General features: G+C 41.4%; 1 protein-coding gene across 9 annotated transcripts in view; it reads right to left on the bottom strand.

Moving 5' to 3' along the window:
• Window positions 1–3058: 3058 nt before the first annotated feature.
• Window positions 3059–23885, bottom strand: part of Map4k3 (mitogen-activated protein kinase kinase kinase kinase 3) — a 154087-nt gene continuing 133260 nt past the window's right edge. For 4 of the 9 annotated variants that reach the window (XM_085690984.2, XM_085690986.2, XM_085690985.2 and 1 more), the window contains 11 exons: window positions 23818–23878; window positions 23622–23739; window positions 20627–20685; window positions 18893–18996; window positions 15612–15783; window positions 10924–11013; window positions 9173–9241; window positions 9006–9098; window positions 7337–7407; window positions 5073–5128; window positions 3059–4458 (listed from right to left, as the gene is read on the bottom strand). In XM_085690984.2, the coding sequence (XP_085547110.1) occupies window positions 4371–4458; window positions 5073–5128; window positions 7337–7407; window positions 9006–9098; window positions 9173–9241; window positions 10924–11013; window positions 15612–15783; window positions 18893–18996; window positions 20627–20685; window positions 23622–23739; window positions 23818–23878 (981 nt within the window). In that variant the 3' untranslated portion in view covers window positions 3059–4370. The remainder of the gene's footprint in view (window positions 4459–5072; window positions 5129–7336; window positions 7408–9005; window positions 9099–9172; window positions 9242–10923; window positions 11014–15611; window positions 15784–18892; window positions 18997–20626; window positions 20686–23621; window positions 23740–23817; window positions 23879–23885) is intronic. The other 5 variants (XM_048416031.3, XM_048416033.3, XM_048416032.3 and 2 more) reach the window with 2 other exon arrangements.

Raw genomic sequence — 23885 nt, 5'->3', positions numbered from 1 at the left:
AGACCAAGCAACAGTTGCGTTGCCAGGGCAACGGGGACGCGCAGGCTGCGCAGCTTCCGGACAAGGGTTTCCACCCACAACTCACTGGGTTCGTTCCCTGCCAGAGCAGCCTTAAGTTAGTGATCCATCATTCTTAGATCTTTTACCTTGTACTGTTTGGAGTTAGGTTCTGAGTCATCCGCCTTGGCTCATTGACATCTTTTTCGTTAACTCAGCAATGATGCTCCAGAGTGCCTAGCAGATTCAGAGTAAGGGACAAGGTTGGTCACCCAAGTGGAGAAGAAATCAAGGTAAACATCATTGAATGTGACATGGAGACAAGTGTGTTAAACCTCAGGAAAGAGAATTCGAGTCGTTATCTGCAAATAAACAGGTCAAGGCACACACACAACACCTACCATGTTTCTCTTTTCTTTGTCTCTCTCTCTATATGATGCCCAAACGTCCCTTATTCCATACAGGTGTCTTCTCTACCTCAGCCCCCATTCCTCACGAATATGCTCAAGTATCACATTTTAAACGAAATTAAACTAGTGACCACATGCATCTTGCTCCTCTTTCAGGACCAGAACCATGAATCCACTAAATTCATCAAAAAACATCTACACTTTTGTATGGTTTCTGACCTTACGCTAGAAGACATTTCTCATCAGGAGTATCAAGTCACTTTAATGTATAAATCTGTGGGGCTGTTTCCATTTTCACTGGACTGTGTGTGTGGCCACGGGTGTCTTGCTTTTCACCTTGAAACAGGGTCTTTGTTTGCTTTTGTGTATGAGAGTGGCCGGCCTGTGAACTTAGGGAGTTCATCCTGTCTCTCCAGCTCTTGCCTCAAGAGCATTAGGACTGTAAATGGCTACTACTGAGCACAGCTTTATGTGATGAGTTCTAGGCGTTCAAACCTGGGTCTTTACACTCACTTGGAAAGTGCTTTATGCGCTGAGTCACATCTCCAGCCTGCCACTTTTTTTTCCCCCCAGAGACAGGGTCTCTCTATTCAGTCCTGACTGTTCTCAAACTTGCAATGTACAAAAGGCTGGCCTCAAACTCAGGGATTTGCCTGCCTTAGGCACCACGACTGGGCTCCTCTTCACTCTCTTGAGAGAGGATCTCATGTTTCCTAGGCTGGTCAGAACACTTGATATGTAGCCAAGGAAGACAATGAACTGAGTTTCCCATCTCTGCCTCCTAAGTACTGGAATGACTGTGCACACTCCTGGTTTCTCCAAGCTACTCGCCTACAGACTCTGGCTGGCCCACCTTTGCTCTCCAGCACTGTGCCTGGTCCACATGTTTTAGGCTCCACTGCATCCAATGTCACTGTTCCTTGAACATGCAGTATTTTTGCATGTCTAAACTATAGCCTCTCCCCTACCATACCACCCCTGCATACTTTTAAGTTTCTTTTCCTCTACCTATTCTGTCTCTTTCCCTAAAGCACAATCAAGGTATCTTTTGTTTATATGTGTACTTATATTACATAATGTTTATATAAAGAATATGTGTATATACATACATATGTGTGTTTGTGTGTATACATACATCTATATGGTGGGAAAGGGAGAGAGAGGAAATGCAGGAGAGCACCTGCTCTACACAGCCTGGCCTTGAACTTGTGGTCTTCTCCACAGCTGGGATTACAGGCATGTAATCCTTGAGCACACTGTTTACTTCTGCTATTTACCTTCATTTCACCAAGTACACTCACTGGCTGGATTTCTGACTTCCCTCAATAGGAAATCCCCAACAGATGTTAGAAGTCCTTTCAGGGTTTACAGGCTATCCACTCCTCCCCCTCAGCCCGGTACTTTCCCTTCTGCGCTAGCAATGGTGGAAATGACTAGACTTTTATTTTTGTGGTCTCTCCTTAAACACAACCCAGACACACCCAAACACCTACAAGCAGCTGCCTTTTCTGAAACCAGTTAAGGACACAGTTAGCAAGAAAGGCATCCTGAATGTTAGTTGAAGACAAGACTGTTTCCAACATTTATGTGTGTGGACTCTTCTGCAGAGCCCAGGGGTGTGCACTTGAACCTGTCATCCAAACGATTCTCTGAAACCAGCGATCCTTAGGCCACATTCAGAAATGTTGACTTAATCTTTACCTGTGGTTCTTACTCGTGGGGTCAGAACAACTGATACCTCAGAGAAACAAAAACAAAGAGATTGGGCCTTACTCCTAAAGAGTTTGATCCCAAGGATATTTTGGGAAATACAACCAGTTAGATCCATGTTCAGGGAGGGGCAGTATTTCTGAATGCTTGGTGGTTTAATGTGGTGAACATTTCTGAGATGTAACCTCCAACAGCATCATCCGCCTTGGTAGCCAATGCTAACAGCAGAATCTGGTTTCTTAAAAACTTGCCCACATGTCTGTTTTTCAGCTAGTGATGTTATTCTTATAAAGGTGATTACAAAATTAATGTCGGTTATTTATAATGTATTAGAAAAATAATAACCATAACTGCTCCGATTTTAGACACAGTAATGGCTCTGAAGTAAACGCTCCCAGACTGCTGTAACAGGTTGTGTAAGAGTCAATAGGAACGCAGTCAAGTTCTTCCCACTCCATCTTTGGATTCCTGACCTTCAGAACTGCACCCCCACACTCCTTTGCTGTTTTATCTCAGGCTGTGACAAACCACGTTCTGTAAGGGGCCTGGCGGTAGACAGCTTTGCAGGCCAGGCTGTTCCTCTGAAACCATTCATGTCTTAAGTATGAACATGGTCTTAGACAACAGATCAATACATAACTGTTGCTGCGTTCTCATAAAACTTTATTGACAAAAACGGGGTGGGCTAGATTTGGCTAAGATATTAATTGCCAACTCTTGCTCTAACCAAAATATCATAAGTGTTTAATTTTCCTGACAAGAATCCAAGATTCTACAAAAGATGGCCTTTTCTCAAGTGTGAGAATATTATCTTAAAAATACAGATCAAATCATAATGATTCTTCAGGGGAGACTCAGATATTTAAGATTTAAGTGCATTTCTTAAATCAAAGCATTTCTCCTTAATGCTGCTAAGCCAGATTAGAAGCAACTACTCAACAGCATGTTAAAAAACATGTTTATTTTACAGTATGTACAATCAGGAACATATTTAAAACCATTATCATTTAAAATAAATGAAGAACATAAATCACAATTTAGCTTGTTCTTAGTGTATACATACTCACATCAAAATATAAAGAACATATACCAAAGAGAGTCAGAAGTGTGCATTTTGCTATAACTTGATATCTATCTTGATAAGATAGATACATTCCATTGGAAAAAAAAATCAAAAATGATTTTAACCAAACTAAGTTCCTGTGATGTGTAGTAACCATTATAATGTTTATATGAGGTAGTAACTAAATTATTTGGCCATGTATTAATAATACTCTAAATCAAAAGAAATATGAAAGTGATAAAAAAAGGCCAACAAAAGTAAAAATTCCATGAGAAATCTGATCACTCTGGAATGTTACAGCTTTTCAGTGTGATTATGTGAAATGTCTAGTGTGGACTCTGGACAGTGTGCACACTGTGACCCGACGACTGTGGGGGTTCTGTCATGCACTGCCATTCTGTGATTGCAGGTGTTTTCAAAGCAGTGTCCTAAGCACGGACAGCAATCTTACACGATTCTGCTTCAATAGAAAGTGATCAGTTACTACAACAGGTGGCTATCTGCTTCTTTCACACAGACAATAATCCAAAAACATGTAAAAAGGTGTTGTGGAGCCAAATGCAGATTCCGGTGTCACAGCTGTCTCCGTGACTCAGCTCATCACAGCTCAACGCTCTGTGCAGGAGAAACACCAGTGCTCGCATTAAAATTAAAAACAAGATTATAAAATGATTACAGCTCGTTACCATTTCAAAAGTTACAAGATTTATATCCATATTACTAAATTACATATAATAAAAATACAATAGTGTTAAATGTCTTGTTTCATTGCCGGCATCCCACTTTGTAATATAACCACACCCAAGAATTTACTAAAGAATTCTTAAAATATTAACCCCAGTTGCATTTTAATCAACATTTACATCTGTACAGATAAGACACTTTTACATCTCATAAAAGTACATTATCTACATCAATTCTTAGTGTATGTCTTCAGCAAATGAAGTTTCACAGAAAAATACTGCTGCTATGTACAAAGATTACATACCAGTGAATTAAGCACTTGTGTGGTTCAGTACGCTAAATATATCATACCACTCAAAACAAAAGTTCTCCCACTGTCTCATCCACAATAAATTAGAAGGAACTGAAGCCAGGTGCCTGCAGCTTCTGCACAGCTCCCTGCATCCACAATGCAGCAGCGGCGGTGGGCACTGTCTCTAGAGGTCACTGTCAAGAACACCATGTCTTCAGTAGCTGTTTTCATGACCCGCCAAGATGTACAAATTGCTATTTGCTGTTGGGTTATCAGTTGGCCTACTTTCCAAAACCACAACCCTAAAAGTAGTAAGAAACACACAACAAAACAAAGTCATTTATTTATGAAAACTAACATCAGTTGAAAAAAAAAGCCACTGCCTCTCTGTCAGAAAGCTCTCTAAATGCCACCCAGCTGCCTTCCGACAGACCCATTTTCAGGAACTATGACTAAAGAGCCAGTTCCAGCTCTGGGAGGTGCCCACCACTGCCTACCTCCAGATCTCAGTCCTTCAGGACTTGGGGGCGAAAGGCAAGGGATGAGGAGAAAGCAATAGCACAGGAGTAACTGGAGAGGGAGAGAGGCTTGCTTCTTCCTATTAATCCTGAACAACTCGCACTTTAGAATCTGTGCAGATTATTCAGAATAAAAGTTCAAAATCTTATCTGGCATGAAAATGGAGTTCTGTTTGTTAACATATGCCATGAGTCACTTTCAACAGAGCGACTGCAGCAAATAAGTCCTGCCAGGCCCATGAGTTCTTGCTATTCGGAAGATTCATCTCTCAATATTAAAAAAAGAGCAAACAGTGTTGAACATGCAGAAATTTCAACTCTCCTGAAAGAGTAACAGCCTTACACTGGATCCGGAAAACATACTTAGTACTGACATTTCGTAACACCCATCTTCATACCTGTCAGATCCAAGGAGCCTGAAAATTCTTGTGTTATCTGAAATTTCTTGTGTTACCTGTTTAGTTAAAAAATAATTTTTAAAAATTCCTCAAATTAAAGATAGAAAAATCTTTTAAAAATTCTTCCTTTCTTTTGAGACAGTCTTGCTATGTAACCCAGGATAGAACTGCACTCCTGATCCTCCTGCCTCAGTCTCTTAAGTACTGGGATTTTACGTATGTGGCATTGCACCTGGCTGCAGTATAAAATCTTGTTAGGATAGTTTCTGGGCCACATTACTGCAAACACTACTACCCACAGCTCCCAGACGGTCTCTGCCTCATTATGTGTTGTAAGCTTACACTCACAGAAAGTTTTTAGTTAAGGAGAAACTTAACTGTGGTGAATTTGGAATTAATCCTAAAATACTGGTGAAAGAAAATTAGTTGCTATATCATAGGCTTCCAGAGACTCTTTAAAATCTGGTTTTGCGCCTCGAGTGCCTGCTATGAGCTATGACAGGAAGCCCTGAAAAGCCAGTGCAGAGTTTGAATTTTAGTGGGGATTTTGGGAGCAGGTCTGGTTCCCGTAGACTGGAATAGTCCCGCCGGCATTCCTCTAAGGACTGCTCTAGACGAATAAGCATCTCCCCTGCTTTGCTGCTTCTCAGTGTGACCAGCTGCTAACCACTTGAGGAACAAAGATTGAGACCATGAGGAAGAAGAGAAGCTCGGTGTTGATGGCTTAGAGAACACAAAATGTCCAAACTATGCCTCTAGCAAAAAACTCTTCAGTGTTGTAGGCCGAAACTTAAACATTCAATTTGATCTTGAAGTGAAATTTCTTCCACCAAAATCCTACAATGAGCTGTTCTAGAGACACCAGTGTCTCTTCACATTTAGCGTGACCCAGCTCTGGTGAAGGAAAGACCTTCCCTTCAGCAACAGTGGCTCAGGCCTGGGAGTGCCTGAAGGAAGGATGTGACGTTGTTGGGGGTGTACTGAGGATCTCACTGTGTAGTTTAAAAGAGGCCTCCATGTAACTTGTTGGACAAACTTTCCTTCCTTCTTCCTCCTGCCTGAGCCCCCTTTTCTACTCCAACCTGCTCAAGTGACGCTGCTGAGATCAGCTTGGGGATCCCAGGGAAGTTTTTGATGGTTTTACCTGTCTATAATATTTCAGGGGCAACCATTCTTCTTGCTCATGCTAGCCAGCATTGCCAGCAGAAAGACGGAGCTGAATTAAGTATGTCATATGTTTTAAGAGTTATTTCGGTACAGCAAGAAGCGTTCATGCAAAGGGGACAACAACCATGTCACATGAACAAAGGCAGCAGGGTCAGGAGGCAGGGTCACTGGTGTTGATGTGCAGGACAGAGTTCCTGGTCTGGGGGGGGTGAGGGAGTCGGCTGACTCGCATCTGAGGCTGGTGAGTGGAGGCAGGGGAAGGACGGATGAAGCTGTCTGGCTGATGGACTGACTGCTCTCACCACCGCACTAAACACAGCAAGCACACAGCACTGCTGGGATCACTCAGGAACTCGATACGGTTGAAAGAATTGCTTGACACAGATTTTGCGTCATCTACTTAAATTACTTTTTAAGGATTCACAGCCAGACATTATGTGGATAGAGTTGGAGGTCTCCATCGGGTCTCTCCTCTCAGGAGACTGGGGAAGCCCTTGGAAGAGAGGGAGGAAAGACTGTAGAAGTCAGAGGGATGGAGGACATCAGAGCATGGCACTCAGAACCAACTCAGCAGGACTCACATGGGCTCACGAAGACTGAAATGGCAAGCATGGGGTCTGCACGGATCTCAGCCAGGTCCTCTGTGTCTGTGTTAAGGCTGTTAGCTTGTTTTTGTGGGACGCCTAACAGTGGGAGTGGGTCTATCTCTGCCTTTTTAACTCCACTGGGTGGCCTTGCCCAGCCTCGATATGAGGGCATGTGCCTAATCTTATTGTATCTTGTTTTGTCCTGTTTAGCTGTCAACTTTTGGAGGCTTTTCTGAAAAGGAAACAGAGGGGAAGTGAATCTGGGGGAGAGGGGAGGTGGGGAGCTGGGAGGAATAGAGAGAGGGGAAACTGTGGTCGGCATGGACTGTATGAGAAAGGAATCTATTTTCAATTAAAACAGCAACAACAAAAGGAGACAGGTTTCACTATGTAGCTTAGACTGGATTTGAACTCTTAACTCAAATGATCCTCCGGCCCAACCCTCCTAACACTAAGACGTCTGGCTCCTTATGACAACTTAATGAATATACTCCAAAAAAGATGGCTTACCTCATTAGATCTAAAACTTCTACCTTGCATCCCGTGTTTCCAGAAAGCGAGCACACTGTCTTGTAGACAAACTAGAAGGCAAGAACAACTCAGTCACTGCTAATAGTGCAAAAGTTCAGGGACAAGCATCCCTTCATGCCTGCCTATCCCGCACAGCAACGGTCCCACCGCTAGTCTCAGTACTGCACAGAAATGGCATCTTTACCTCTGGGATTTAAAACATTTAATATACAGGATGCATTCATCTTTTTGGTATGAAAAAAACTTACTGAAAATATGCACTAGACATTTGTTTTGGTAAAGTAATTAAAAATAAAGCATATGAACACACAGAAAAGTACAGCCAACAGTAGAGAAGCCATATGCACACTCTTCCCTCAGATCTAAATATTCGACCACATTTCCCTTTGCTTCAAACAAAGACAACACCTGGATCCTCTCAACCCAATCTCATTTGGCCTGCCTTCCTTTCTCGGACAGTACTGTAGCCAATTTTGTATTCATCATTCTCAGATGTGTTTACATTAACTAGTTCTACATTGTCAAGATAATTTTATGTTGAAGTTTCCAACTGTCATCCATTTATCATAAATGATGGCACAATCTTCATTCTTGTGCCTGTTTTTGAAAACCTGCACAATTATTTTCTGAACATGGCATTAGGAGCAGCTCACAGGGCACAGACATAAATAAGGCAAATTTCACTTTTATGTGTTTATATCTCTCAGTTTTATGTATTTCTATCTTTCACTTCCATATTTACATCTTTGAAATAGTGTAACCGTGAGAAAGAAATCTGATTTGTTTCCTGAAGAAAATCAATGGTGCTGGCATCATTTTCCCACCGACACACAGCACTCTGGTCCTTCTCCTTGTATCGTTCTTCTTTCTGCTTGTATCTGTGTTGACAAACAAACTGCTCTTGGCCTCACCCTCTGCCAATGTATGTACATAAAAAAAACTATTTTATTGGTAAAACACTTAAAAACCCCAAACCTCAAACCCTAAAGCTGTGCACATTAAATACCAATTATTCTTCTCTTCAGGACCACACTTCATGATCATTTTTGTTTTACTTTCTCAGCACTTTAAAATACTGATATTGCCAGAAATTCCTTCCAGAGAATACAACCAATCATGAGAAAATGACAAGTAAGTTTTGTTTGTCTTTTTGAGACAGGGTCTTGCTAGGTTTTTGAGGCTGAACTGGAACTTGTTATGTAGCCCAGGCTGGCCATGAACTCACATTCTTCCTATCTCAGCCTCTTGCATCCTGGGGATACATGGATGCATCACTACTCTCAAGAGTATACCAAAGTCCTCTGAACATCAGGCAATACTGCAAAACCACAGAGGATGTACCAAGTGCCAAATTTTAGAGCACTTATAGGGAATCTACAGGATTCTGGAGGAAATGTAAACTCATAAACATGTTGTAAGAAATGCTATTTAACTTTCTTTTGTGAATGCCACATCTGTGAGGAAGGACACAATACAGTGCATGTGACTACCTCACAGACTTAGAGGATGTAGAAGGAGCTGACAGTGACCTCATATTATTATATCCAAATGAAAAAGGCCTTAGCAATATATATTTACAACATCAGTAACTATTAGACAGATCATTTTAAATAGTTCTCAATGCAAAGAAATAAAAGCAACGACTCACCTATGGATTCTATCTGGAAATCGAAGGTGAGTTCTGATGATAATTTCCTGCTAGATTTCAATCTTCCTTGGAGATTCACTATTTTTATACAACCTAGAGAAAAACCAAAGTCACTCAAGAGTGTAAAGAGAGGAATGTTACCAAAGAAGATGCAAACAGAAACTTACAATCCAAGCACACGAGGATGGTGTCTCTCTCCAGCTGGGTTACATGAGTGACGTTTGTCTGTGGGGTATCTACAACACAAATACAGCCAGATAAAGTCATAGAAAACTACAAAATTTACAATGTATTCTTTCCTAAACAAAGAAAATTGCGGACTGCTGCATTTTAAATGGATGGACATGTCTTGCAGGGCACACACAGTGGTTGCATTGGACCACTGTGTTCTGAAGGCAATGTGGACAGTGGGCACAGCAGAGCTGGCTCCTGTCACTTCTACCACTGATGAAGGTGTTATTTATATTTACATTTGAGGCAAGGAGTCTCATCTTGTATATCACAGTTCTGGCCAATTTCTGACTTTAAACTCAGATGATCTGGGCTGTGCTTTGAACATCACCAGATGCAAGCACCTAGCTCATGTAATCAATGTATATTAAATAAAAGAATTGGAGAGTTAAACTATTTTTTTAAACTATAAATAAGTTATAATACTGAGGTTTTTTTCAGAAGCTCCTAATGTGTTTGGGGGGTGTGTAGACGGTTGTGTGTGTTTTGTGTTTGGTTGTGCTCTGTGTGTAGGCTAGAGGTCAACACTGGTCTACAATTCTTTTCTTTTGAGACAGGGCCTCTCATTGAACCTGAAACTTTCTGTTTCAGTTAAATTGGCTGGCCAACAAGCTCTGGAGTCCTCCTGACTCTGTCCCCAGCACTAGGTTACAGATGCACAACACGCAGTATTGGGGATCAAACTCAGCTCCTCACGCTTGCCCCGGCAGCACTGCATCTGCAGAGCCACCTCCCAGGCCCCGGATTTTAAGAAACACTGATGCCTGAACAATACTCAAGATTTCCCGAGAAATTGGAGTGTGATGGATGGGCAATAGAAGTTAAAAACCTAAATTATTTCCTCTATCTTTATCTCGTGAATGCTGAGAGATACTTTCTGTATTCATAAAAATCCTTCAGATAAAACCAAGTTAAGTTTCTTGGAAGGGAGTTATTTTAAAGTCATTTGTCAGGAAATGAGGCCTTTTGTTTAAAAATTAGATTGCATTTAAAATTAAAACACTTCAAAGAACTAAGACATTATTGAAACTGAGTGGCAGCAAAATACTTCTCACCCAGCAATCTTTTCCTGCTAAAGATGAAACTAGAAAGCAGGTGTGTCCCAGCTGTCTCACAGGGAAGACAGTGGGTAATGGAGATCATAACAGACTTTGAGAGAACCAAAGACAAATCTTAAAATACTATAAAGGGCTATGTTATATACAGCTTCCTTCCACAAGTCTCTGTGAAGAAAGATTTGAGGTCAGTGTGTCGTTTAACACCTTCGCTTCATGTGCTGTGAGTATAAAAGTTCCCTCAATTCGTGTGTGTGAGTGTGTGTGTGTCTGTCTGTCTGCTGTGTCTTTTGTTCCTTCTCCCCTTTTCTCCTTCTTAACCCCCATCCCTATCCAATTCTGACAGACCGTCTCTCTCCTAGCCCAGGCTGACTTGTAATCTTCCTGTCTCAGCCTTCTGAGTGAGTCACCAGCACCTCTACTCTTCTTCTTATTAACAGTCTTCTAGACTAACAACAAACTTCTGCCCAACAATACCTTACTAGAAAGCTTTCTTTCACATTTCCTCTTTGAGGTGTCCATTCTCTATTGTACAGCAAAACATTCCATAGAAGTGTGTGTGTGTGTGTGTGTGTGTGTTGCTGTTGTTTTGGGAGAGGGTCTCATGTAGTCAAGACTGGCCTTGAACTCACTATGTAGCTGAGATTGGTCTCGAACTCCTGATCTTCCTGCCTCCACCTCCGAAGTGCTGGGATTACAGGTGTGTACCATCACACTTGGCTCTACGGTATTTTTAGAGAGAAAAAAGTAAAAGGGGCTTTCACCATCAATAGGTTGTTTAAAAACTAACGATAAGACATTTAAAGGTCATTTTTTTTTAAGTGTGAGAATTCAATTTGGTTTATTTACCACAAAACTAATGTTGTATGTCTTTTATTTTGCTACAGCACAATATGAGTTTCAAACTATAATCAAACTTCTGCAAAAAGACTAATCGGACTTAATATTTGCTAAGGTAATTAGGGTAAGTTGCCATAGAGGAAATGCCTGTTCAGTAACTTTGCAATACACATTTAATATTTGAAGAAATAATTATATAGGAATAATTTTCAAATATCTTCATAAATACTTCAGAGATAGTCATTAACTATTATGCATATCTGAACTTTAAATCATTTAAAATTTCATTAAAGATGCTGAGCACAAGAATATCAATTATAGGAGACATCTGTACTCAAGGTAGTGCAGCTTCCCGTCCAAGGCATCGGCTGTCTTTTCTAGAAGTCTGAGGTTTGTATACACATGAATTTAAAGAAATTTATTATTTATGAGTTATGGGTGTTTTGCCTGCCTGCCTGTCTGTCTGTCTGTCTGTCTGTCTGTCTGTGTATCACTTCCCTGCCTGGTTTCTTAGGAGGCCATAAGAGCCCCTGGAACCGGAGTTATAGATAGCTGTGAGCTACCATGTGGTGCTGCGAATAGAACCCAGAACCTCTGGAAGGGCAGCCAGTGCTCTTAACAACAGAACCATTTCTCCAGCCCCCACAAGATGCTCTTAAAGCATGGTGGTCTCACAGGTTCAACGCAATGCCCATCAAAATCCCAGCAAAATTCTTCAAAGACCTCGAAAAAACGGTACTCAACTTCATATGAAAAAGCAAAAAACCCAGGATAGCCAAAAACAATCCTGTACAATAAAAGAACTTCTGGAGGCATCACAATCCCTGACTTCAAACTCTATTACAGAGCTACAGTACTGAAAAGAGCCTGGTATTGGCATAAGAACAGACAGGAGAACCAATGGAACCGAATAGAAGACCTGGATATCAATCCACACATCTTCGAACACCTGATCTTTGATTATGCAGCAAAAGATATCAAATGGAAAAAAGAAAGCATGTTTAACAAGTGGTGCTGGCATAACTGGATATCAGTATGTAGAAAAATGAAAATAGACCCATATCTATCACCATGCACAAAACTCAAGTCCAAATGGATCAAAGACCTCAACATAAAGCCAGCCACACTGAACCTTATAGAAGAGAAAGTGGGAAGTACACTTGAACACATTGGCACAGGGAACCACTTCCTAAATAGAACCCCAGCAGCACAGACACTGAGAGACACTGAAAAGCTTCTGTAAAGCAAAGGACACAGTCAACAAGACAAAACAACAGCCTACAGAATGGGAAAAGATCTTCACTGACCCCATATCAAACAGAGGTCTGATCTCCAAAATATACAAAGAACTCAAGAAATTGGACACCAAAAGATCACATAATCCAATAAAAAAATGAAGTACAGACCTAAACAGAGAACTCTCAACAGAGGAATCTAAAATGGCTGAAAGATACTTAAGGAAATGTTCAATATCCTTAGTCATCAGAGAAATGCAAATCAAAACAATTCTGAGATTCCATCTTACACCTGTAAGAATGGCCAAGATCAAAAACATGGATGACAACTTATGTTGGAGAGGTTGTGGGGAAAAGGGAACACTCCTGCATTGCTGGTGGGAGTGCAAACTGGTACAGCCCCTCTGATTGTCAGTGTGGCGATTTCTCAGAAAATTAGGACACAAACTCCCTAAAAACCCAGTAATACCACTTTTGGGTATATATCCAAAGGATGCTCAATCGTGCCACAAGGACATGTGCTCAACTATGTTCACAGCAGCTTTGCCATAGCCAGAACCTGGAAACAACCTAAATGCCCCTCGACTGAAGAATGGATAAGGAAAATGTGGTACATTTACACAACGGAGGACTACACAGCAGAAAAAAATAACGACAGCTTGAATTTTTCAGGAAAATGGATAGAGCTAGAAAACATTATTTTGAGTGAGGTAACCCAGACACAGAAAGACAATTATCACATGTACTCACTCATAGGTGGTTTTAAACATAAAGTAAAGAAAGCCATCCTACAAACCACAATCCCAGAGAACTTAGACAACAATGCGGACACTAAGAGAGACTTACATACATCTAATCTACACAGGAAGTAGAAAGTAGAAAAAGACAAGATCTCCTGAGTAAATTGGGAGCATGGGGACCTTGGGGGAGGATTGAAGAGGGGAGGGGAACAGAGAAAAATGTAGAGCTCAATAAATATAAAAAAAAAATCCCCAAAAGTATATACACACACACACACACACACACACACACACACACACACACACACACACAAAAAGGATGGTGGTCTCCTTTAATATCACCAGCACTGACTGTGGTTTACCAAAGGACACACTCTGGAGCTGGGGCCTAGGCGCACACTGATAGAGCTCACATTGGGACGCACTGGCCTTCGCTAACTACTTTACTGACATCCTTACTAAAGTGATGCAGTGTGACTAAAAAGGTAAAATTTATATTTAAATACTTGAAAATATAAGTGTTACTAAATGTCTATATTTTTAAAAATATTTCTTTTTGAGACTAAGTTCTGGTTATGTAGGCCAGGCTAGCTGTCTCTCTGACTCAGCCTCCTAAGTGCTGGGACTCTTGGTATGCACCTCCAGGCTTGGCCTCTGGCAGCTGTGAATGGCTGCTTCACTACTACGGTCGTCAAAAAGACTCAATCTTTTTGTGAACAGCATCAAACAACTGAGTTATGTAAAACTCTAGAAATTAGTGTGAAAAGAGATGGAAAGCACTACAAAATATGAAGACTATTTGCTTATACATGAAACTGTTACTTGGTGTTTGAGAAACATGATTCAGTTGGAAATACTAGGAAATACTAGTACAGCCTTTTTTAAAGTAAAATTACTAGAAATGTGTGTCATTTCTAGATTCTGAGGGGGAGAAAGAGTGGTTGGGATTGGACTCCAGGCTTTGTGTATGTGTTTTTTAAGATTTTATTTTTAATTATGCATTTATGTGTAGAGATGTGTACACATAAATGCAGGTTCCCTTAGAGGTTGGAAGCAGGTGTCGGATCCCTAGAGCTGGAGTTGCAGGTGGCTGTGAGCTGTCTGACACAGGTGCTGGGACCCAAACTTGGGTCCTCTGTAAGAACAGTACATGCTCTTCATTGCTGTGCCGTCTCAGCGGCCACCACAAAACACCAGGCTTTGTGTGTGCTGTGCATTAACTGTGCACTCTATCACCCTGTCACACCAGCAGCCTACAGAAGTGACCTTCAAAATAAACAGCTGTGTAGATAGAGACCATTTGGTGTTTCCTGGTTGCCTAGACCCAAAATAATCACACAGAAACTGTATTAATAAAAACACTGCTCAGCCTATTAGCTCAGGTTTCTTATTAACTAACTCTTATATCTTAAATTAATCCATTTTTATGATTTTGTATTTTACCATGAGGCTTGTTGTTGGTAAGGGAGTCTTTCTCCTTTGGTAGCTACATGGCGTCTCCCTGATTCCACTTGTTTTTGGGTGCCAGATGTTGCTGATTATAATAAAATGTCCCACACTACCTCAGAATGGACTCACAGATCAGCAATCCTCTGCACAAGTGGGGAACAGGACCCGAATCCAGCAGCCAAGGAGCTGCACATGTTTTTATATGTGCAGCTCTTAAAGGCTACTGGTGAAGGAGTTCACACAGCACAGCTGTCTGAAGTGCATGACTTTAAGTATGAATCTGGAATGTCTTCAATTGGTATGGGTCTTAAACCTTGCATTTTACATTTTACTTGTGTGTGTGGAAAGCAGAGGACAGCCTGGAGGCGTCAGTGCTCTGCAATGTGGGTCCCCAGGACAGAACTCTGGTCATCACATCTGGCAGTAAGCACCTTTACCCACCAAGCCTCCTTGCTGGCCCCTCATGTTTTATTCTTGCCCCTGATTGGTTGGTGGTGCTATTTCGAGAAGCTGTGGGATCCTTAGGAAGGAGGTCCTGCTGAAGGAAGTTCACCAACAGAGACAGGGCTCTCAAGATAATAGCCTGTCTCCTACCTCATGTCTTGTTCTCTGACTTCTGGTCTGTCATGATCTGAACGGGGGCTCATCACATGCTCCCATTGTCAAGAACTGCTCTGCTCCAGTAGGCTTCCCTGCCATGGTGGCTGAAGCATTTTGAAGTCATGAGCCAAAATGAATTTTACGTTGTTCTTGGTATGTATTTGGCCACAATAATGTACAAATAATCAAGATACATAACAGATTCAGACACGAAGCTCATTTCTACATTTAAACACTACATGCACTTTCTATATATCTATGTTTTTCAATCAAATTGTTTAAAATGTGTTGAACCCACTAACTGAACTGTAGAGCATGTTATCTCTTCTTGTTTACTAATATAGTTATTTAAGACTGGCTTTTTATGCAATTTCTGCTGGCTGGGAAATACAGAACACTTATTGCCTTTCAAATAACCAATGCAGTGGCTTTAATAATTGCACAATCATAACAAACCTGATTCTGTAAACCATGACGAGGTAGAATTTGGATTGACAGTCTCAAATCGAACCACCTGGTTGAAGTCTCGTCCTCTGCTGACCCCAACACAAACCAGAGGGTACTCCTGCTCAGGGACCACCAACATCTCAAACATCTGGAGAGGACACGGCATCGGGAAGTCTATGTGCTGGAGAGAGACACACACAAGCTGAGCAGAGGGACCAAGGCCACATCGTCCAGGAACAGCAGTGAGAGACCTGAAGGGCTTTCTGCTCTCAAGACTGCTCTTGCTCCAGAAACCCAAAGTGTGCAGATGAACCTGAAGTACAAAGTATCTATTAACATTAACTTGAAATCACACAATCCTTGGATACTAGTGGTAGATAGGAGTCTATCCCATCTCTCTTGTGAGTGAGAAAAAGAAGTTCAGGAGCTGAGTGACTGACCTCAGTTATACTTGACTGCTTTTCTTACCATGAGCAAACATGGAGGAAGACAAGAAATACTAACCCACACATGAACGAGAAGAGAAATCTAGCCTCCCATTTCAATACATTAACTTTAATACAATGCCACTCTAACTTTATATAACTTTAATTTTTTTTATGTTGCTATAAAGAAAACAAATATATTCCCAGATTGGAAATCTGAAAATAATAAAAAAATCCACTAATTTCATTAATAATAACAAACAAAACAAGAAAATATGTCCATATCCACCAGAATGACTAAAATAAAGAGTGACAAAAAGAATGAGAGCCAAGTGAAAGGCAGTGGGGACAGATATTGGGACAGTCACTCTGGCTAGATAAGCTGTCTACCAATGTTGAACACTTGCGTTATGACTTAATAATACTATAATACTATGAGGGAATCTACAGAACAAGGCCAGCATTCTCAGGAGACTACAGCAGCTGTTTAGAAGAGCTAGGAAATATCCAATTGGCTGTGAGCAACAGCAGGGATAGAACACTGAGGCCAGCAGAGTGTGAGGTCTCCTAAACCGGAGTTACGGATGGTTGTAAACACTACGTTGATGTTGGGAACTGAATCTGCGTTCTCTGGAAGAATAACCACTGATTCATCATTCCAAACCTAAAACTGTCTTATTTTAAAAAAATTAACTTTTAATGATGTGTTTGTATGTGTGTATAGGTACCTCAGGAGGCAGAGAGATGTTGGAGCCCATGGAGCTGGAGTTACAGGAGGTGCTAACCACCTGATGTGGGTTTTGGGAACTGAACTCAAGTCCTCTCTAAGGGTAGAACGTGCTCCTAATGACCATCTTCAGCCTAACCTTCCATATTTATCATCAGGTAATTTAAAGAAATTAAAGAGCATTCAGATGTAGTTAAGACTACAAATACAGGAAGAAAATGATATTTCTGGGTCTCTCTCTCTGAGCATGTAAGAAGCCAGCAGTTCTGACTCTCTGTAATGACCAGGCTGAGTGCATATGCTACTAGCAGCATGGACGCCTGACTCAGACCCAGGCCCTGCGCCTGACGTACTCGAGCAAACAAGGTCTTTAGAGTGAGAGCAGTGTTGCTGGGAAGATCTCTAATTTAACCTTATTTACAATAAAACAAAAAACCCTTAAAAACATAGTCTAATGATGCAAATATTGCCAGAAACACCACCAAGAGGAAGAATACAGAAAGCAAGTTTAATGCATCTATCTAATAGACAGTCACAGTATTAAAAACATTGAGAAAAATAAATATCAAATTCATAAACAAAATGTACAGTGTATAGAAGTCACACAGCAGACATAGAAATGTCAGGAAAAAGGTGGAAGGCAGTCCTGCAGGAAAGATCGGTGTGCACTGACCCTGTCTAGGAGAGCTAGCCACAGGCTTCACCAGTCAGTCAGAAAAGCCACATGTTCTCTACTTCATGCTTTATGTGTTGGATGTATATAGATGCTGTGTGTCTATGCGTTGTGTGTTGTGTGTGTGTGTGTGTGTGTGTGTGTGTGTGTGTGTAGGCCAGAGGAGGATGTCAGATGTCTTCTCCACCATTTGATTCCTTATTCTTGAGATAGGGTCTCTCGCTGACCCTGGAATTTGCTATTTCTCTGACAGGCAGACTGGCCAGCAGCCTCAGAGATCCCTCTCCCCACCATTCAAGTGCTGGAGACACAGGTGCACATGGCTATCCCCCTTTACATGGGGTCCACACTGAGGGCCTCCTGCATGCACAGCAGGAGCTCTTCTCCACTGCACCATGTCCCCAGCCCCTCCTGCACGCTCTTCATCTTCCTAGCTCTTTTAATGGGGACATGGTCTAACATAACAGAAAGCAACCCACAGATGTCCTCCATGCTGAAGTGTGTGGGGGTAACTGATACGATGAAAGTGCTTTCATTTTACAGAGGCGAAGAGTGGAGGAAGGAAGCGTGCAGTTGCAGCAGAGTAAGGGAGGAAGTCAGGAAAAACTAAACTGTACCGGTATTCCCACTCCATCTAGGATATACTTTTTCAAACTGGGCAAGATAAAAGAGAGGCTGAAGAAAAAAAATGTACAATTTTGCCTCATAGGCTGTATGCTCTAGGAAATTAATAAGGCTACTTTCCCTTAGGCTTCAATTTAAAGAATTCTGTTGCAGTGAGATTATTTTTGGAATTACTACTGCAAAAGATTTTCAAATTTTCTTTAACATCAATGAAGCCAGAGAGTAATATTCATGTGAGAACTAAAGCTGGCCACTGCTGTCTGTAGACTTCAGGTGACAGAAGCCAGTGCCCAGGACATTCTGCTCCACACCACAGTTCTGAGGGCACCAGAACTCTGACTCTGTGACTCCAGTTCTCTGACTCTGATTATCCACATGGACCAAATGCTCATGAAATATGACCCCACAAGAGCAAATAAAACAACTGGAAAACTTCACTTGGTGTAACTTTTTGTGTTTGTCTCATTACCCCGGACTGGCCCTGCACTCCTGACGCCCTCGCCTCCATCTCCCACGTGCTAGGACACAGGCAGCACTGCTGCAACCAACTAGACCTCCTTGACAGTATTTCAAAGATGAGTCATTAGTGAAAGATCCTACAGAAACTTAAACAAAAGCCCCAAGTTCTCCTGAGGTCAAGGTAGGCTGGGCTTCTTCCAGTCCCTCACTGCTATCCCCTAAACTATCTCTCTGGTTTCTTGTACAACTTTCACGTGGCCAACAATGCAGCTTTTACAATCTACCACACAACCCACAAATTACCAGAATTGAGAATTACCTGAAAAAAAGTTTTATCTTAAAGAACAGAAAAGCTCATATGAAGGATGCCATGAATGCTTACCTTAATTAACATAAATTTCTGCATTGGTTCTACCCATTCTAATAGAACAATGCTAGTCTGAAGTGCCCCGCACAGGTATTTATGGCCCGTGTAAGGATTTCTTACTGAAAAGGCAAAAAAAGTAACATCAGTTTTCTTAGTATATAAAATCCTAACAATAATAGTTATATGCTTCCCTCCTTCCCCCTTAAAAAAAAATGATTAACAAGCGCTCAAAAGCAGGCTGCCTGTTTGTTCTTAATCACAAAGAAGCGAATGAGAAATACTGTCAGGAGATGGTGAGAGGTGCACCCAACACTTAAAGGATTGTCATCTATATGCACAGATAGGACTGATGCTGACCATGATTGGTGTCATGTGAGCAGTGGCAGGGAAGTCAGCTGAGGTTGCACCATACTGAAGAAGGGTCCAATGTGAACTTGGGGAGAAGCTGTCAAATGAGAGGCTATTCAAACTCAGATGGCTCACAGTATGCTTTTGACACTGATTAGAGAGGTTAAAATGCTCAGTTTCTAAAAAGCAAAATATTTACTTATCCCCTTTTTTGTTAGACCCCTTCTATGGTCACTAAAAAGCATTACAACTAATCACATTTTATAATACAAAAGCTTACAAATAATAAAACAGAATTGCCTCAGGGTTTTGAGCTTTTCTTACATTTAAGATATAAATAGATGGAAATAAGAGATTTTACGAAAACTATATAAAGGACCAAATCCATTAACTTCACATAGGTTTGAAACAGTTAAAAGGCAGAGGAACTGAGGGGCAATACTACCCAGCTAAAGCCAGCAGAAAGCCCAGATAAAAACCAAGGACAACAAAAACCTGGTCTCTTTCCTCACACAGAGCCAAGTCAGTTGAGTGATGGGTTAGCTGCCACTCAAGGGACCAAGTCCACACCAGCCCTGTCACTGGCTCTGGTCCAGCAACTGCTCTTATTGCTTCTGAGCTTTCTGCCCAGCCTCTGAAACTGAGGCCTCAGCCTCCAGTGTCTTCCCCATCTTGTCCGCACTGCTCTTGTCTAGCTCAGTTCCTATGTGTTAGTGTATAGTAAGAGTTCACGTCCACACTGGTCCTCACACACCCAGTTCATCTGTTCACAAGAATCCAGCTAAGGTGGGCATTCAGCACTTAGCATGGAGGTGCTGTATTCATTTGCATCTCATATTTATGTCATTCTGTTCAAAGTGTCCTCTCCAGCTACTCAGTTAATTCTTCTGAGCCCAGGCCAGACGCCTTTTGCAGCCTTCCCACACCTGGCAGTGTAATGACAGAATGCCACTTCCCTCTTACAGCAGTAGTGACTTAAGGGGTGGAAACCATTTGGCCTTTCTTGTTGTTACGTGCAGTCAGAAAACGAGTTGTTAAAAGGGTGCGGGAGCAATTTAGTTCATTATCATGAACACATGGTCACAAGTATGGGCATGAGTACACGCTGAGCTGCATGAGCCCTCTGTAAGCCGGGGAGTGAACGGCAATTAACCATTCACAGGGAACATGACACGCTTATTTTCTGGGTAAGTCACCCCACCAACTCCATCCATCACAACAACCAACGAAGTTTGCTAAGCACCTGCTATGTGGAGGTATTATACTTGTCTTAGCTTACACAGACACAGAAAGGCCAAGAATGCTGCTTTACTTAAGGGCTGAGGGGAGCTAAAGCTATGCCCTATAGGACATGAGCCCCACAGGGCTCCCTTATGCTCCTCCAAACAGGAGTCTACTCACCCACACAGCACTTCTGACACCACTTGGTTTCGGGGATTTTTGCTGATACAGCAAATTTCCTAAATTTGAATGGAGAAGAATATGTGAGCAGGTGGCAAACTGTACATTGCAAAAATGCTGTTACAGATCAGCGGGGAAAGCACGAGCTAAACATTAGTTCTGGTGATTCTACGTTAAAGTAAGACTACAGGAGCTGGCAAAACAGGCCAGTGGGTAAAGAAAGGTCTTTGCTACCAAACCTGACAACTGGAGTTTAATTCCTGGAACCCTAATAGTGGACAGCTGTCATCTAATTTCCTCAGCATGTTGTGGTATGCGTGCATGTGTGTGTGCGCGCATGCGTGCACACTCCCCCCCCATCTCCCCCCCACAATAAATAAGTAAATAAATAAAGGTAGAAGATTAAAATACATTAGATCCCTTTCTCAGGGCCTCCCATTAATTCCAAAAGAATTAAACTTTTAACTTTAAACAAAACAAAACCATGGAGTAGTTTCAATGCAGCTGGCATTCAGTGGCTGCATTAGCAGCCTGGCTCACCAGAAAGCACCAGTGACAAAAGTGGAGAGAAGTCAAACACCAGGACAGGTATTTGCAGCACATCAATGAATTATGTTACGTAAAAGTTGTCTTATTGGGCTGATGGCTCAAAAATTAAGAGCATGCATTGCTATTCCAGAGGACCTGAGTTCCAGGCCCAACACCCATACAAGATGGTTCACAACTGCCTGAAACACCAGCTCCAGGGGATTTGACACCCTCTTCTGGTACCTGTAGGTACCTGCATTCTGATGCATGTACACACACAGTATGTACACACACACACACACACACACACAAATAAAAATAAGTCTTTGTTTTTCAAGACAGGGTTTCTCTGTGTTTTGGAGCCTGTCCTGAATCTCACTTTGTAGACCAGGCTGGCCTCAAACTCACTAAGATCCGCCTGCCTCTGCCTCCCAAGTGCTGGGACTAAAGGTGTGCACCACCACTGCTCACCAACTACATCTTAAAACCGCAATTAAAAAAAAATACATAGATACTTAAATCTATTCTTTTGTTTTTGTTTTGTTTTGTCTTAGTTTTTTAGAGACAGGGTTTCTCTGTAGCTTTGGAGTCTGTCCTGGAACTAGCTCTTGTAGACCAGGCTGGTCTTGAACTCACAGAGATCCACCTGCCTCTACCTCCCAAGTGCTGGGACTAGTTTTATTTCATTTTAAAAATTGCATGTGAGTTCAGGGGTCTGCAAAAGTCACGAAAGGTGTCAGATCCCCAGGAGCTAGAGTTACAAGTGGTTGTGAATTGCCCAGTGGGAACTAAACTTGGATTCTCTGCAAGAGCACTACATGCTCTTAACACCCACCCTGGGGTGGGGGCAAGCCATCTCTCCAACCACCTACCCCTTAAGACAGGGTCTTGTAGCCTTAGCTTACTTCCAACTCAGCATGTAACTAAGACTAGCCGTTACCTCCTGATCATTCTGCCTTTATCTCCTAAGTGTTGGGATTTCAGGCATGTGTTATGGTAACTGGTTCCTAGAGAACGAAGGTGAAAAAGGAAGGCAATATCTGTGGGTATTTTTAATGCTGCAAATTAATTATAACAAAATTCCTAAAGCAGTAAGTTAGAGGTAAACTACAAAGAGAGGGGTTAAATCTTCCATGGAAAGTTCTTAAAGGAAGAGGCAGTATCTTCATGCATAGCGTCTCATCTGTGCATGGAGACACTTCATTTACAGTCAGTGAAAACTGGAAAGAGTAAACACAGCTGGATGAAAAGGCACTATAATAGTCAAGAAGACAAACAGCATCACGAAGTGATAGCTAAAAGAAAAAATTACAAGCCAGGCGGTGGTAGCACACGCCTTTAATCCCAGAACTCAGAACTCGGGAGGCGGGGCACGTGGATCTTTGTGAGTCTGAGGCCAGCCTGGTCTACAAGAGCTAGTTCCAAGACAGGTTCCAAAGCTACAGAGAAACCCTGTCTTGAAAAACCAAAAAAAAAAGAAAAATTACAAATATAGCTGTTACTATATCAACTGAAGCCCAAGTCACAATTCTGAACAATCATGAAAATACCCAATTAAATTTAACATATCTATTTCAAGACAGAAAAGCATAAGTTTTAAATAGCTTTCATCAGAAGGCTATTAAGAAATAAGCTTGTCAGGACTGGAGAAACAGCTCAGCTGTTAATGGCACTTCCTACTCTTCTGGAGGACCCAAGTTCAGTTCCTAGCACCCATGCTGGCAGCTCACAAATTGCTTGTAACTCCAGCTCTAGGGAATCCAATGCCTTCGCAGGTACATGTACACACACACACACACACACACACACACACACACACGCACGCACACTAAATAAATAAAAGTCTTTAAAAGACATTTGTCCACACTGTAAACTCAGAAGTTAACAACAGAACTTCAACCTGAAAACTAAGGGTTCTTAGCATTGGTTTTACAATGAGTCTTGCAAAAGAAGACTGGCTATATTACAGTTTGACTTAAAAGACCATTCAAGAAACAAATGAGGACCACGATTACAATAAAAATAAGAGCTCAGCATGATTAAAAATGCAGAAAGTACAAAAGCAAAACTCCTCACCCCCAATTATCTCCAAATGCAAAAAACATTAATTCAATAAATCATTTTGATTTTCCAGGCTTAGAAACTGTACTCTGGAAAAAAAGTCACTTTATGTAAGTTAACGCAAACATGTTAAGAGCAAAGGCAATGTATGTAATGTATGATTACATGAAAAATTAGTTTTATTTTTGCAGAAAAGACAAAAATTCAGGAAGAAAATGTTTGTGTAAATAGAAAGCACAAATTACAACAATTTTAGAATAAAAATATGATAAATAAGCCCTTGTGAATGTACACCACAACATGATTTTTTTAATGAAAAATTTCTATTAGCTCAAGCCTTCTCCTTCTACAGAATAAGGGTGTGAGCATGAGATCTCCAAGAACAGAAACACAACTCAATAGTTACCTTGGCAGTATTCTGTCAGGGAGCTTATGTGCTGGAATCGCTACAGGTAACTTTTGCATCTGTCTTGCGTAATCAAAAAGCCCTGGTAAATTATGGGAATAAAGCTGAGAAGCTTTACCTGTGAAGAAATAAACACAACATAAGAGCGAATAACAGACAATAAGGATTGTTTAAGATGCATAAAGGCCAGACTTACCAGATATTGATAGTAAGCAATTGTTCATCACGTATAACCATGTACACCTGCGGGGAAACAGCTGCCAA

Source organism: Myodes glareolus, chromosome 6 (genome assembly GCF_982192425.1).
Source record: "Myodes glareolus chromosome 6, mMyoGla1.1, whole genome shotgun sequence".
In the NCBI taxonomy this organism is placed as follows: domain Eukaryota; kingdom Metazoa; phylum Chordata; class Mammalia; order Rodentia; family Cricetidae; genus Myodes; species Myodes glareolus.
Note: the sequence above shows the minus strand (reverse complement) of the source record. Positions and strands in the feature narration are given on the sequence as shown.